We start from the raw sequence: 12,162 nt of genomic DNA on the forward strand, positions 1-12,162 counted from the left end.
AAAACCAAATCATTTCTACACTTCCAAATAGACCAGCAAATCAGACAAGACCCGACAAAAATGAGCAATTTGAGAGATTTCTCCATTCCATGGAACCAACTGCCGAATAAGTTCGAGATGCAAGTGGGAGGTGGAAAATTAACAGTCAAAGACAACTATCCATACCAAACGCGCCATCGGACAATCAAAAACAAATTATCTATGGTCTCATCTGATCGCACAAAACACATTTTTTACAACCATGCCCATTTCCTTTTGCTAGTTATCTTTAGTAAGCACAACTTCACGACACTGTAGCCATGCAAAAAAATTAATCTTGAGAGGCAATTGAAGTCTCCAAAATAATCTTGTGTCAATCAGAATTAATCAAGTAATGATAAAAAGATTTCACAGAATACAACCCCAACGACAACAACGCCCAGGAGAACGAGTCTGGTTGGTCTATAAGCTGAACGGAAGCAAGTTTGACACACAATTCCTCCCATACAATCGCTCTCGCCCCAACAATGTTCCTCCTAAAGGCTATATTCGGAGGCACGGAAGTCATCACCTCTGCAATAGTGGCCTGGCGGATCAACGCAATTCTATAAAGCGAAGGGAACTGATCTTTGAGAGGAGCATGCCCCAACCAACGATCTTTCCAAAATTTCACAGCCAAACCACAGTTGGCAATAAACGAGACATGAGGGAGGAAAAATTGTCTTGCCCTCAGCAACCCCTTCCAAAAAGGAGAGACTATAAAAAAAATTAGCGTTGGTGTAGCAGTAGCATGTTTGATTGTATGATTTGGGCCGTGGGTGAACTATCATAGGCCGAAAGACCAGTTTCCTTGTCAAGGCTGTACGTACAGTATACTGATCCAACGCCGCCATGACGGAATCTGTGCCAAAAGTAACAAATGGGCCTTATCCCATTTTCACATAATGTGTGATCAAGATTCTTAAAGCATAACGCAGGAACCAGCCCACCCAGGTTCAAGTCCTAAACTTGACATGGGTGTCACATTTTCCTGGATTATTCCAAAATTTAACCGCACTATTTTTTCAGTGATAGATGACGTACCTGTCAACAACGAGACGCCTGCGGTGACTTCGTCAATCTCTCAAGATCTGCCGATCTAGTCTTTCAGAAGTGCTCACAGGGATAGGATGTTCGTGTGTGCGTTCATAGAGGTGAGTGTGCGTGCGTCTTGTGAGCGTCTGCGTTTGCATTGTGTTTCTCAAAATAAAAATAAAAAGCATAACGCAGGAGACGAGACTGGGACAGGGTCAACCAAAAGTTGGACCCATTTCGATATTTGAAAGAGAGAAGTCATAGGAAGAAAGAAAATTGCACATGGTTTATGAGTTCCTCGATCATGTGATGCCAGCTTGTCGATCGCCACGGCCGATGGGCTCATGTGACAGCCACTCGATGGATCGAGTTCTAGAACTGCAACGAGACCATGTGGTTTCCAATCCTTCTCGCCATGGCCATGGATCAGCCGCTGTGCACATGAGAAAAGAAAAAGGAGGGGCACTCAGGCACGTACGTACGTAGCTTAGCGGGGAGGGAGGACCACCACGCGGGCTGTACGTACGTACACTACACGGGCAGAGGGAGAGCAAAATTTTAATTCGAGGTACGATTCCTTGTAGCAGTACTGAACTTTGTATATAAGAAAATCTTGCTCCCGGTATTCAGACCTAGCTCACACATGCAGGATACTTAGTTTATCTCTCTCCCCCTCCTCTTGTTTTAGTTTGTTCCCTCCGCTCACACATGGTCGTGCGTGTACTACTTCCATGGCCATGATGAGAGAGAGCCGGAGAGGATTGCTACTTTGCTATAGGTCATTATTCCAGGACAGTGCAGTGCTTGGTGTGTCCAAAAGACAAAGTTGCATTCAAAGACAAGGAGATCCGCTTGCATCGCACCCACCACCACTACCAGACCACACAGACACGCACCAGCGGCAGCAACAACAGCAACAGATTCCAAAAGAAATTGACCGTGCAGTGCAGGCTTGAACGGAGACACGAGCATATACAGGCGTAAAGAAAAACAAGCGAGAGATCGCAGCCGGATTGATGTCGACATGAGTTCGAGAGATGTTCAGGAATAGCAGCAGATCAAATGCTATCTGATCTTAGCCACTACTCAGTACACCTTCTCGACGAGACGAGAGAATCTACAAGAGTGTGCCTGGCCCCTGCGAATCGGTTTAGGCCCGGAGCTAGCCGCACTAGTGTAATTGTTGCCATCGGTCGTACCGCATGCCAATTTAACACTACTAGGATGTGAGTTAAATTATGCACACTTTCTTTCTCCCCGGCCTGCTTTTGCGCGCATTCTAATGCAGATTCCCGTTAGCTAGCTAGCTAGCCCCTAAGATATATCCCACCACGGATATGAATTAGTTTTACATATGCAGCGCCAGAAAGGCAGGGAAAAGCTTCAAAGTTCAAACCATAGGCATAATGGCAAACAAACAACGGATGCTACAAACTCTGCTTTACAAACCTATATATTCATTCATTCGTCATGCTGCGCTCTGTGTCATCTTTATCTTAGCAAATAGAGAATGCACGTAGCTAGCTTGCCAGTAGATACTCCATATCATATATGCCGGCAACGAAAAGGGATCAACTCCTGGGCCCTAGCACCCATCTCAGCATCAATTGATTCCATATTTCTGTTGTGAGATCAACCTCTCTCCTCCTGATTGTATAACTCGGTTCCTGTCCGTCTGGTGGGGCTCGAGACACGCTAGTTTAGTTCTTGAGCTCTGCATTTGGATAGGGTATTTTCATTTGCTTAACTTTGGGAGTTGGCATCAGTTTGACCAGAGACCAGCAAGCGGCCGGGTGGAAGGGGATGTCATGTCACCTCAGTCAGCACCAATCATTTGGATATTTCTGTTCCATGAACTGAATTTACACTAATTATTTCCACCAGACGATTGTTTTTTAATTAAAAAAAAGGGTCTCGTTCATGCATGGGGCGTGATAGTATATCATATCACTCGCAGCTCGCAAGCATATCATCGTGAAGGAAAGGCATCTCTATCTACTAGTACTACTCGATTGGGTTAACGTGAAGGGGAGGATGTAAGCTAATTTTAATCAGTGTTCTTTGCCAAGGCACGGCACGCCAGCGAATATGGTGGACGGTAGCGGCGCGCTTGATCCGCGACGACCACCGCTTTTCCGACCCTCGGTGCGCGCTAGATGCGGATGCTCCAGCCCGGCGGCCTCCTTTTAATTCAACCCACTGGATGGATGGATTAACTTTCAAACAACGCACTCCGCAATTTAGTATTGCACTGAAGCAAGCAAAGTACTTCCTCCGATTCTAAATTGTTGTCGAAATATTACATATACTTCGACGTTTTTTAAGAATAGATACATTCATATTTGAGCAAATTTGAGTCAAGAAGTTAGAATATTTACTTTCCCCTTGAAAAGAAACCGACTACTTTCGCCCCCGGAGAGTCGATTTTGAGCAAGGCGATGCGAATTGTACGTACAGTAGTAGTACAGAGCAGTTTTAAACATGGCAGAAAGAGGAGAGTAGTACTCCAGCAAACAAACAACATAGCAGTCCAGTCCAAGTCCAAGATGGGGAAGGAAGGAGGGAGGTTAGGCGCACGCACTCCACTGATGAGTGATGAGGCTGGTGGTCTTGCTCGCTCCTGGCCAATCCGGTCAAAAGAGCCGCAGGCTGCAGGGCAGGAGCGAGCACTAGTGTCAGTACTCTGCAGGAGCTGCTGCCCTGCCTCAGCCTCTGCCTGGATGCCCATGGTTTCCTATTCCGATCACATTGCCATTGCAAGTACTACACCGCATGCCACCACCATACTCGAAATCAAATCTAATAATTTCTCCCGGAACAACATTCCATTCTGCAGAAGCATCCTGCAGTGCAGGCAGAGGGCCACCCCACCGGCCAAAGCTCGGCGCAGCTTTCAATGCGCAATCTCCTCCGCTTCGCCTCTAGTACTTGCTCTGACCGGACCGCCCAGGCACACGCGCGCGCGGGCGCACGCGACAAGAGCGCGAAAACAAAATGACAATTTTCCCAGGAAATATTCTGCTGGCTTTTGCCTATTGATCGAATCAAGAAGAACCCCTCCCTAGCCCCCAACGATACATACAAAACTGGAAATTTCTCCTACTACGTACCGCCGTTACATACAACACGCCCCGGCCAGCCCCGCCGTGGTTGGAGTGGATTGGCTTGGAATCGAGCTGGGGGGGATTACAGTGCGAATTGAATGGTGCAATGTGGATGAGCTAATTAGTATGGGTTGAGGAAATCGTCGGAGTTGGCCATGGAGTCGGTGGTGGGCCAGGCGGACCGGAGCAGCTTCAGCAGGTGCTGCGCCTTGCGCTTGGCGCGCTCCGAGCAGCCGCCCTGCACCATCAGCAGCAGCTGGCTCATGGCGCCGGCCCGGACGGCCTCCACCTGCAGCGCCTCCGACCCGCCCACCACGGCCACCAGCGCCCCCGCCGCGTGCTCCGCCGCGCGCCCGGACATGGCGCGCACCAGCGCGGTCACCGCCGTGGCGCCGCCCCCGGCGCCGGACACGACCGCGTCGCGGCCGCCCTCTGTCCGGCACAGCCGCTCCACGGCCGCCAGCGCGCGCTCCGGCTCCCCGGCGCACCCGCCCTCCGCCACGCGCCGCGCCAGCGCCGACGCGGCGCCCGCGGCCACGGCGCGCGGCCGGTTCTCCTTGGCCAGGCACAGCGCGAAGAGGCCCCGGATCCCGACGCGCACGGCGCGGGCGTTGTTGCCCTTCTCGTCCACCAGCGCGACAAGCCCTTCCATGACCCCTTCCGCCACGCCGAGCACCACCCTGGCCTCGGCCCCCGACACCGCGGCAGCCGCCTCCACGACGGCGCCGGCATTAACCCTGGCCTCCAGCGTCATAATCCCCTGGCTGCTGCCGAGAAGCTTGCCGAGCCTGGCCACACGCTCCTCCCTCCCAACCACCTCGACAGCTTCCGCCTCCCCCATCCCGATCAGCGAGAGCACCGCCATAGCTTCCGCCTGTGCCTCCTCGCCTCCTCCTCCGGCCCCGAACGCCATTTCGACGAGCGCCGCCCTGGTCTCGTGCGTGGCCATGACGAGCCGGTTCTTGTCCGACTCCCTGGCGAGCGCCCTGAGCTTCCGGAGGGCCGGGAGGCCCGGGCACTGCGCGATGAGGGAGCGGATGAGGTCCGGGTCGGCCGGCTGCTTGGGCGTGGGGATGCGCTCCACGCCCAGGGAGCGGTGCGCGACGCACCATTCCTGGATGAGCCGGCGGAGCGTGTGGTTGGGGATGAGCGTGAAGTCGGCGAGCGGCGCGCGGGTGACGGGGCAGGTGGTGTTCCCCGTGGCCACCCAGGACTCGATGCTGGCGCGGTCGTAGGTCTGGCCCGTGGCCACCGTCACCGGGTCCTGCATCAGCTCCAGCGAGATCGGGCACCGGAAGTACCACGGCACCTGGAGCCCCACCGTGTCCAGCCCCAGCGCCAGCGGCACGCTCCCTGGCATTGCCCCCCAAAACAACACGCCGTTGCCGTGATTTGGATCTGGACTTAAGGTAGCTAGCTAGCGAGCGAGCTCGCGATGGAGATGTGAGATGCTCGTGGGGGGTGGGTGGGCTGTTGGTGGGTGGAGAAGAGAGGGGAGTGGACTGGTGGAGAGTGGAGATCGAGGGAGACGACGGGCGCCGATGTATAAGTAGGCGGGAGGTGGCCAGCACGTGTGCGCGAGTCGTACAAGCCGTGGGGCGTGGGGACGGGACTCGTTGGGCTCGGACATGGGTTTGAGTTCGGGACGGGCCCGATCCGGAATCGGCAGGTCGACCGGCTGATTGGTGATTGAGCGCGCGCCAATCGTGCGCCTACCTGGGTTAGGTGGGATTAGGGGCTGACTCAATCGGATGTCTCACTCTGACATGATGGTGCCCACAGCTGTGTGACATTTTAAAATGCTACTACTCCATTCTTCTAGTAGTAGTGATTGATTTTTTTGTACTCGTGCACCTGTCTGACATTCTAGTGCTGTTTCAGATAAAACTTGAACCTTTGTTCGCATCCCCTGCAGGTACTATTACCTCTTGCGCGGGCTTGGAAGAACTACAAGATCCGTCTCCAATCTTGACCGCAAGCTGCCAATGCATTGGGTATTCTTTTTCCAGCCGCGTACGTGTGCCCGTAAAGATCAAGAACGCGGCACACATGCATAGTCACATGCGGCTTGTTCGCTTCTTGATTGATTTCCTAGCTACTCCAGTATGACGGACTGGAGAACCACACCGATATATGGCCGGGTCAGGGTCTCTCCTACCTGCAGCTGGCACTGGACAGTAGAGTGGTCAGGGTCAGCTACCTAAGCTTGCTAGGCCGCGGTGGCTTTGACGTAACTTGCCTAGACGACGATGCCGATGATCCACTGATGCGGACGCTTGATTCCTTGAAATGTACAGTGTCATACTACACTGGTTTGCATGCTGTCGTCGTCAATCTCATCGCTCGGACCCGTACACGTACGTATCATTGGGGTGCGTCAAAAACGGTGCACGCATGTAGGTGTGACCAAAGGATATATCAGGGCAGATGTCGGTCGCAGCGCGCGCTCGGACCACCAGTCCGGCCGTCCACTTCGCCGTTTAATCCTGTCGATTTCACATTCGTCGCGACCAAAATTTGGACTCGATCCATACATACTATCTCGTGTGAGCGTTTGAGCAGTCTATGCATTGGAAAGGCAGAGCTTCGAGTTCTGTAGCACATTTGGATGTCGATCGATTCCCGTCAACGTGCGTGCAATTAATAAACATCGTTGTTGGTGACAACGTGTTTCATGAAGATGCATGCACCTTGATTAAATCTCTCTGTTTTATGCAGCAGAATGCAGTAAGCATGCACATGGCAGGTCGCGAGCTGATCCGTTAATCCTTTGAGTCCGACGGGAAGCCCGGCGGTGGTGTCATGCTTGCATTCATGATCTAGGTTTCCTGGCCCGTGATACTTAGCCATCAAGGTGGACAAAGGAGTGCAGGAGAGGCACCTTCTCGCGGTACTCGATTAAGAGCTTGTTCGGATAATATCTATGCAGCTATTTGAACAGCTTCACAGATATTTAACTGTGACTCCCGCAAGTCTAAATGTGGATCGAAAGTGCGTCGCAATTTAATTGCGGCAATTGGGTCTCGAATTCAAGAGCTCTGATACCAATGTAACAAAAAGACCAATATGATGGAAACTAGAAAAGGGTAGGCCATCCACTTATACTTCAACACTCCTCCTCACGTGTGGTTCCCTTAGACCTAAACGTGGACCAAAAATGGGCTGCAATTTAATTTCAACCAGTCGGGTCTCGAACTCAAGACCACTTGGCTCTGATACTATGAAAACCTTCATGCGCTAGCCAGCACAACCAAAAGACCGATTTGATGAAGGGGCAAGGCAATCCACTTATACTTCAACACTATTGAAGAAGGTTGTGAGGGATTGGAACTCAGTCCCCATCGGTGTAGGATCAACTGAACGGGGCCTAAGGAAGTTAGACGATCTTGCAGGGACCCGGATTTCTGTTGTTTGCCCCGCACTTGTAATCTTTGTTTCCTTTGAATATTTTTAAAGTTATAGAAAATAGCAAATGTTTTTTTGCACAAACAAAAGAAAATAGTAAATGTTTTATTATGTCATATGGAAAAATTCTTATTTTAGTGCTTATTTTTTAAATTACTAGCCTCTGAAGTTTCAAGCTGATATTTTTTGAAAGAGAATTGTAAGAGGGACCCATAAAGTATAAATAGGACCCTAAATGTGCATCCGCGAGGACTTGAAACCAAGTGTTGGGATTGTACATCCACTCCACTAACTAAGTGAGCTAGGCCCGCTTCCTTGTTTCAAGCTTAATTTGATGAAATTTTGAGAGAATCTTCGAAATTGTCAAAGAAATGTGATTTTTTTCTCCCAAAATAGTAAAATGTCTAATTATGTAACCCGTGGAAGTTTCATCTAATTTGAATTTTTTTTTAAACTATAACCTTCTAAAACTGCTAAGCTTGGACACGTATTGTTTTAGTCTTTTATTTACTTTGGCTGTTGAATCTGAAACAAACGGAGGAGATGAAGGAGTAAGTTACTCCACCGAATCCGGTCTTGCAGAAGCGTGTACTCAGAGGACTTCACCATTAAATTTGATGGTTTGATGGTTGATGGGTGTTGCTTCATCACTTCCGCTAGTAGTTTATTTCTTCCAAAACAATATGCGTGTGCATTTGGCCTAAACATAACTGATAAACTTCGGCTAGAAATGTCACCCTCCAATTCTCCAACGATGGAACTGCAGAAACCAGACATGCACAAACTGAACTAATCTCAAAAACATTTAATATACTGTTGCATGAGTCACTTACCGCAAACAATGAGAACCTAAGATTGTTGGACACACCGTGACCATGGATATCTTGCAAGGCAGACCGTTGTTTTGTTGCCGATGAATCGAGGAAGAGGACTACAATAATGAAATTATAAACCATGTGATCCACTTGCTTCCCGGAGTATAATGTGTTCACTAGGCTAGGACGAGTGCGGAGCCAAAAAACCATTATTTCAAGAAATAAGTCCATTTTACCCCCCTGAACTTATCGCGAAGTCCAAAAAACACTCTGAACTCTAAAATCGGGCATTTTAGCCCCCTGAACTTCCAAAACCGGTCACCCAAGCCCCCTCTGCCATGTATCTGGCTGTTTTGCTGTGTTGAAGGTGGGTTTGACCCGTCGACTGCCACGCTGGCAAGTCGTCCATGTACCCCCTCCCAGAGCCTGACTCCTCTCTTGCTCTTAGCACGCGGGCGGCACCGGCACCGGCAGCCAGCGGAGATGCCGTCGTCCAAGCTGACCATGTGCTCCCTTCCTCTGGCGGCCGCTTTCAGGACTTCCCCTCCCTTTTCGCAGACCGGACCTCGCTCCTCCTCCACCACACGCCTGCCTCCTCCTCCCATGCCGCCGTCTTCTCCTCCTCGCTCTACATCCCTGCAGCTCCGCGCAGGCGGAGGAGCAGGTGCCAACCCCGCGCGCGTCCGCGGCCATCAGGGCCTGCGCGGGCACCACGGCGAGGACCTTCACCTACACGGGCTGTTCCTGATCGATGTCGTCAAGACCCGCCTCCAGGCCAGTGCCGCCTCCAGCGGCTCGTGGCAGATCTTCCTCGAGAGGGGGAGCAGAGGGCGAGCGAGAGGGAGGAGCAGAGGGGGCTGTGCGAAAGGCAGTAGCTGTGGCGGTGCCAGAGGAGGAGCAGAGTGGCACATGAGAGGGAGGCGCAGAGGGGGCGCGTGTGAGAGAAGGGGAGGGTGGCTCAGGAGAGAGAAGAGGAAGGAGAGGAAGAAGATGCTGGGTCAAATGGGTCAAAATCACATTCAACACAGCAAAACAATCTCAAATAGACAGAGGGGGGGTCAGGTGCATGGTTTTGAAAGTTCAAGGGTGTTAAATACCTGGTTTCAGAGTTCAGGTTGTTTTTTGTATGTTGCGATAAGTTAGGGGAGGTAAAATAACTTATTTCTTATTTCAATCATATATACTCTATTAGAAAGTACAATTATGAACTTGACACGTATTTTCTCCAATAAATGCATAGTCTCCGTCGTCAAGGACATAAACCTCACGTAAAAAATACTGTAATCGCTAGACGCTTCTCTTGTCTTCCAATGCCTGTTTTGCGGCCGAACATGTAAGTAACTGATAGGAAGATGTAGTTTTCGGCGGGCAGGGTTCCTACCGTTCACCGCTCTGCTTGTTTTTTCACGTCTCGTGGACCGAGTCTGCTGGACATTTTTCACGGTTAGGTAGTAAAATAAGTTGAGCAACTATGAATTGAGCATAGCTAAAGCGTTCAGAACGAGAAGCCTGAAGCTGCAGAGGCTACCACCGCGCGCGCGCGCGCGGCACCGTAAAGCAAAGCAAGCAGATTGTTTGACCAAGAATAAAAATGGCAAGTCTCGAGCGAAGCAGCTTCTCTATTCGGTGCAGTATCTCTCGGCTGCCAGGGCCAATAATGAGGCAACAACAGTTCCCCTGTTTCGCTGTCACCGGAATCAGCACAGTTTTTTAATTTACCGAAAGGCTCGTCTCCTCAGTCCTCATGCATGCATATCGTCGCAGGCTCCGACTCCGTCCCGGCCCTGCCGCTGCCAGAAACCGAGTTTGACCGGCCAGGCCACACCACACATCCCACGCACGCGCCCGATGCTCATGCCAGCTGGAGTACTGTAACACCGAGCCGAGCGTCCAGTGACTCTCTCGGGCAGCAATCACCCGACTTTCCACTTTGTATAAATAACGGTTGTCAGCGAGAGCAGCCGGCTGCAGCAGACCCTGCTACAGTCCCATGCACAGATAGATGCACTTGTTTACTCTACTCTGCTTGAGATTATCCAAAGCCGGGACTCTCTGCGGCCCGGCCGGCCTCTCTCCGTGCCGCGGTTTCCGACGCGCTCGTCGCTGTCGCTGAGCCGATGGCGCGCGCGGCCGTGGGTTTCCGTGCTGGTAAGGTGCACGCGCGCCTGCGCCACCCCATGTGTCGGCAGCCGCGGCCAATACGGGCCGCCCATCCCCATCCCTCCACGACGCGCGGAATCGCTGACGGAGGGCCAGTCAAACTCCCCTCGGCCAGCTAGGATTACCGGGTCCCGTCCCACGCCAGCTGTGTTGTGCATTGCATGCATGCAGCATGCTCCGGTCCGGTTCCACTTCGCACGTCGTCTCGTGCCTTGATTAACGGAAGCGGGCGACCCGTTAATTAAGCTGTGAGGCCCATCGGCCCCGTCGTCTCTTCTTTTAGTGCAGATTGATATTCCCGCCGGGTCCCACGTCCGCCACCCACCATTTTCACAGTCCACGGCGCGCGTCCGTATGAGCATCCTCGTCGGCCGATCATCAACGCGTGAATCTACGCTTCCTGTCCTATCCGTCGCCGAGGAGGAAAGAGGGGGGAGCTCGTGCGCGCGGGTGCCGTAGAGACGCTGGCAGGTGGACCACGTCGTTCGGAGGACTATGATGTGGGGCGTGGGCTGTCTCCGGTCAACTGGGCAGGATGGATGGTGGGCTGGGCCGCACGTGCGGCACAGCGGGCACAGGCACACTCCCGGAGTTTTGACCGTATCGTGCGCCGCTTGCGGGGTTCACGGGTGCGGATTTGGCATTTTGGCGTGTGCCCTTGATGCCGATGCCACCATCAGACCCTCTTTCCCCGGCCCTGCATGCTGCTTGGCTTGCCCATCTCTTCTTAAAAGTCGGAACATAAACGAGTGTGGAGGCAGTGCAATCATTCATAAATTAGTGGTTTACAGTACTACTAATTCAAGATTCTGATTGTGTTTGGCCCAACCCCCAACAAGGAATAGATCGACCGAATGAAGGTTGATTTTCCGTTATTTTTCTCCCAACTAACATAAACATGCATGATTACCTCGTTCTGATTGTACTCGGCAAGCAGGTTCCTCGGTTTTTTGTTCATGAATCATGTAACGCGCACGAGCAATCATAGCTTAATTAAGAATGATGAAAATGATTACTACTCCGTAGTACTCCTCTATTCCACAATACAACGTGTATAGATTTTTCTCATTTATTCCACAATACATCTCATTTTGTCTTGATACCCGCACTTGGCCAATAACTACTCATATCCATTTATTATTAACCCAATATGAGTGGTCAGGCACTAGAAACGAGAGCTGTTATGAATCTATATGAGTTGTATTTTGGAATAAACGAGTAATACACGAGACTAGCCAAAGCAAGCGATTTCTAACACGATCTAGGGCGTTGCGCTAGGACCTTTCTCCATTACTAATCCATCCACCGGCCCGTCTCGGTGAGTTGGCTGTTCCTTTTGCTATCTTAGCATGCTCCGGTTCCACTTCGCATTTGAAGTGATTAGCCTTTCATACATTGTGCTAAAATCTATCTATTATTATATTTATATACTATGATGGGTACCGAGAGGGAGGCTTCACACTGATCCACGTCACAAGCTCTGTATTTGAAGTGGTCAAGGTTTCATTCATTCACTTTTTCTTTGTATGATGTCAAACGTTACATACTGCATTAGATGATAAACACCACATAACAACTTTTTTTTATTGTTTTTTTCATAGATCAACAGGCATTTAAAGAACTCT

General features: G+C 51.1%; 1 protein-coding gene across 1 annotated transcript; it reads right to left on the minus strand.

Moving 5' to 3' along the window:
* Positions 1 to 4,054: 4,054 nt before the first annotated feature.
* Positions 4,055 to 5,690, minus strand: LOC100829517 (U-box domain-containing protein 25). The gene has a single exon (XM_003575057.3). It carries the CDS (start codon positions 5,515 to 5,517, stop codon positions 4,279 to 4,281), a length of 1,239 nt encoding a protein of 412 aa, XP_003575105.1. The 5' UTR covers positions 5,518 to 5,690; the 3' UTR covers positions 4,055 to 4,278.
* Between the last annotated feature and the right edge of the window lie 6,472 nt (positions 5,691 to 12,162).

Source organism: Brachypodium distachyon, chromosome 3, assembly GCF_000005505.3.
Source record: "Brachypodium distachyon strain Bd21 chromosome 3, Brachypodium_distachyon_v3.0, whole genome shotgun sequence".
Taxonomy (NCBI): domain Eukaryota; kingdom Viridiplantae; phylum Streptophyta; class Magnoliopsida; order Poales; family Poaceae; genus Brachypodium; species Brachypodium distachyon.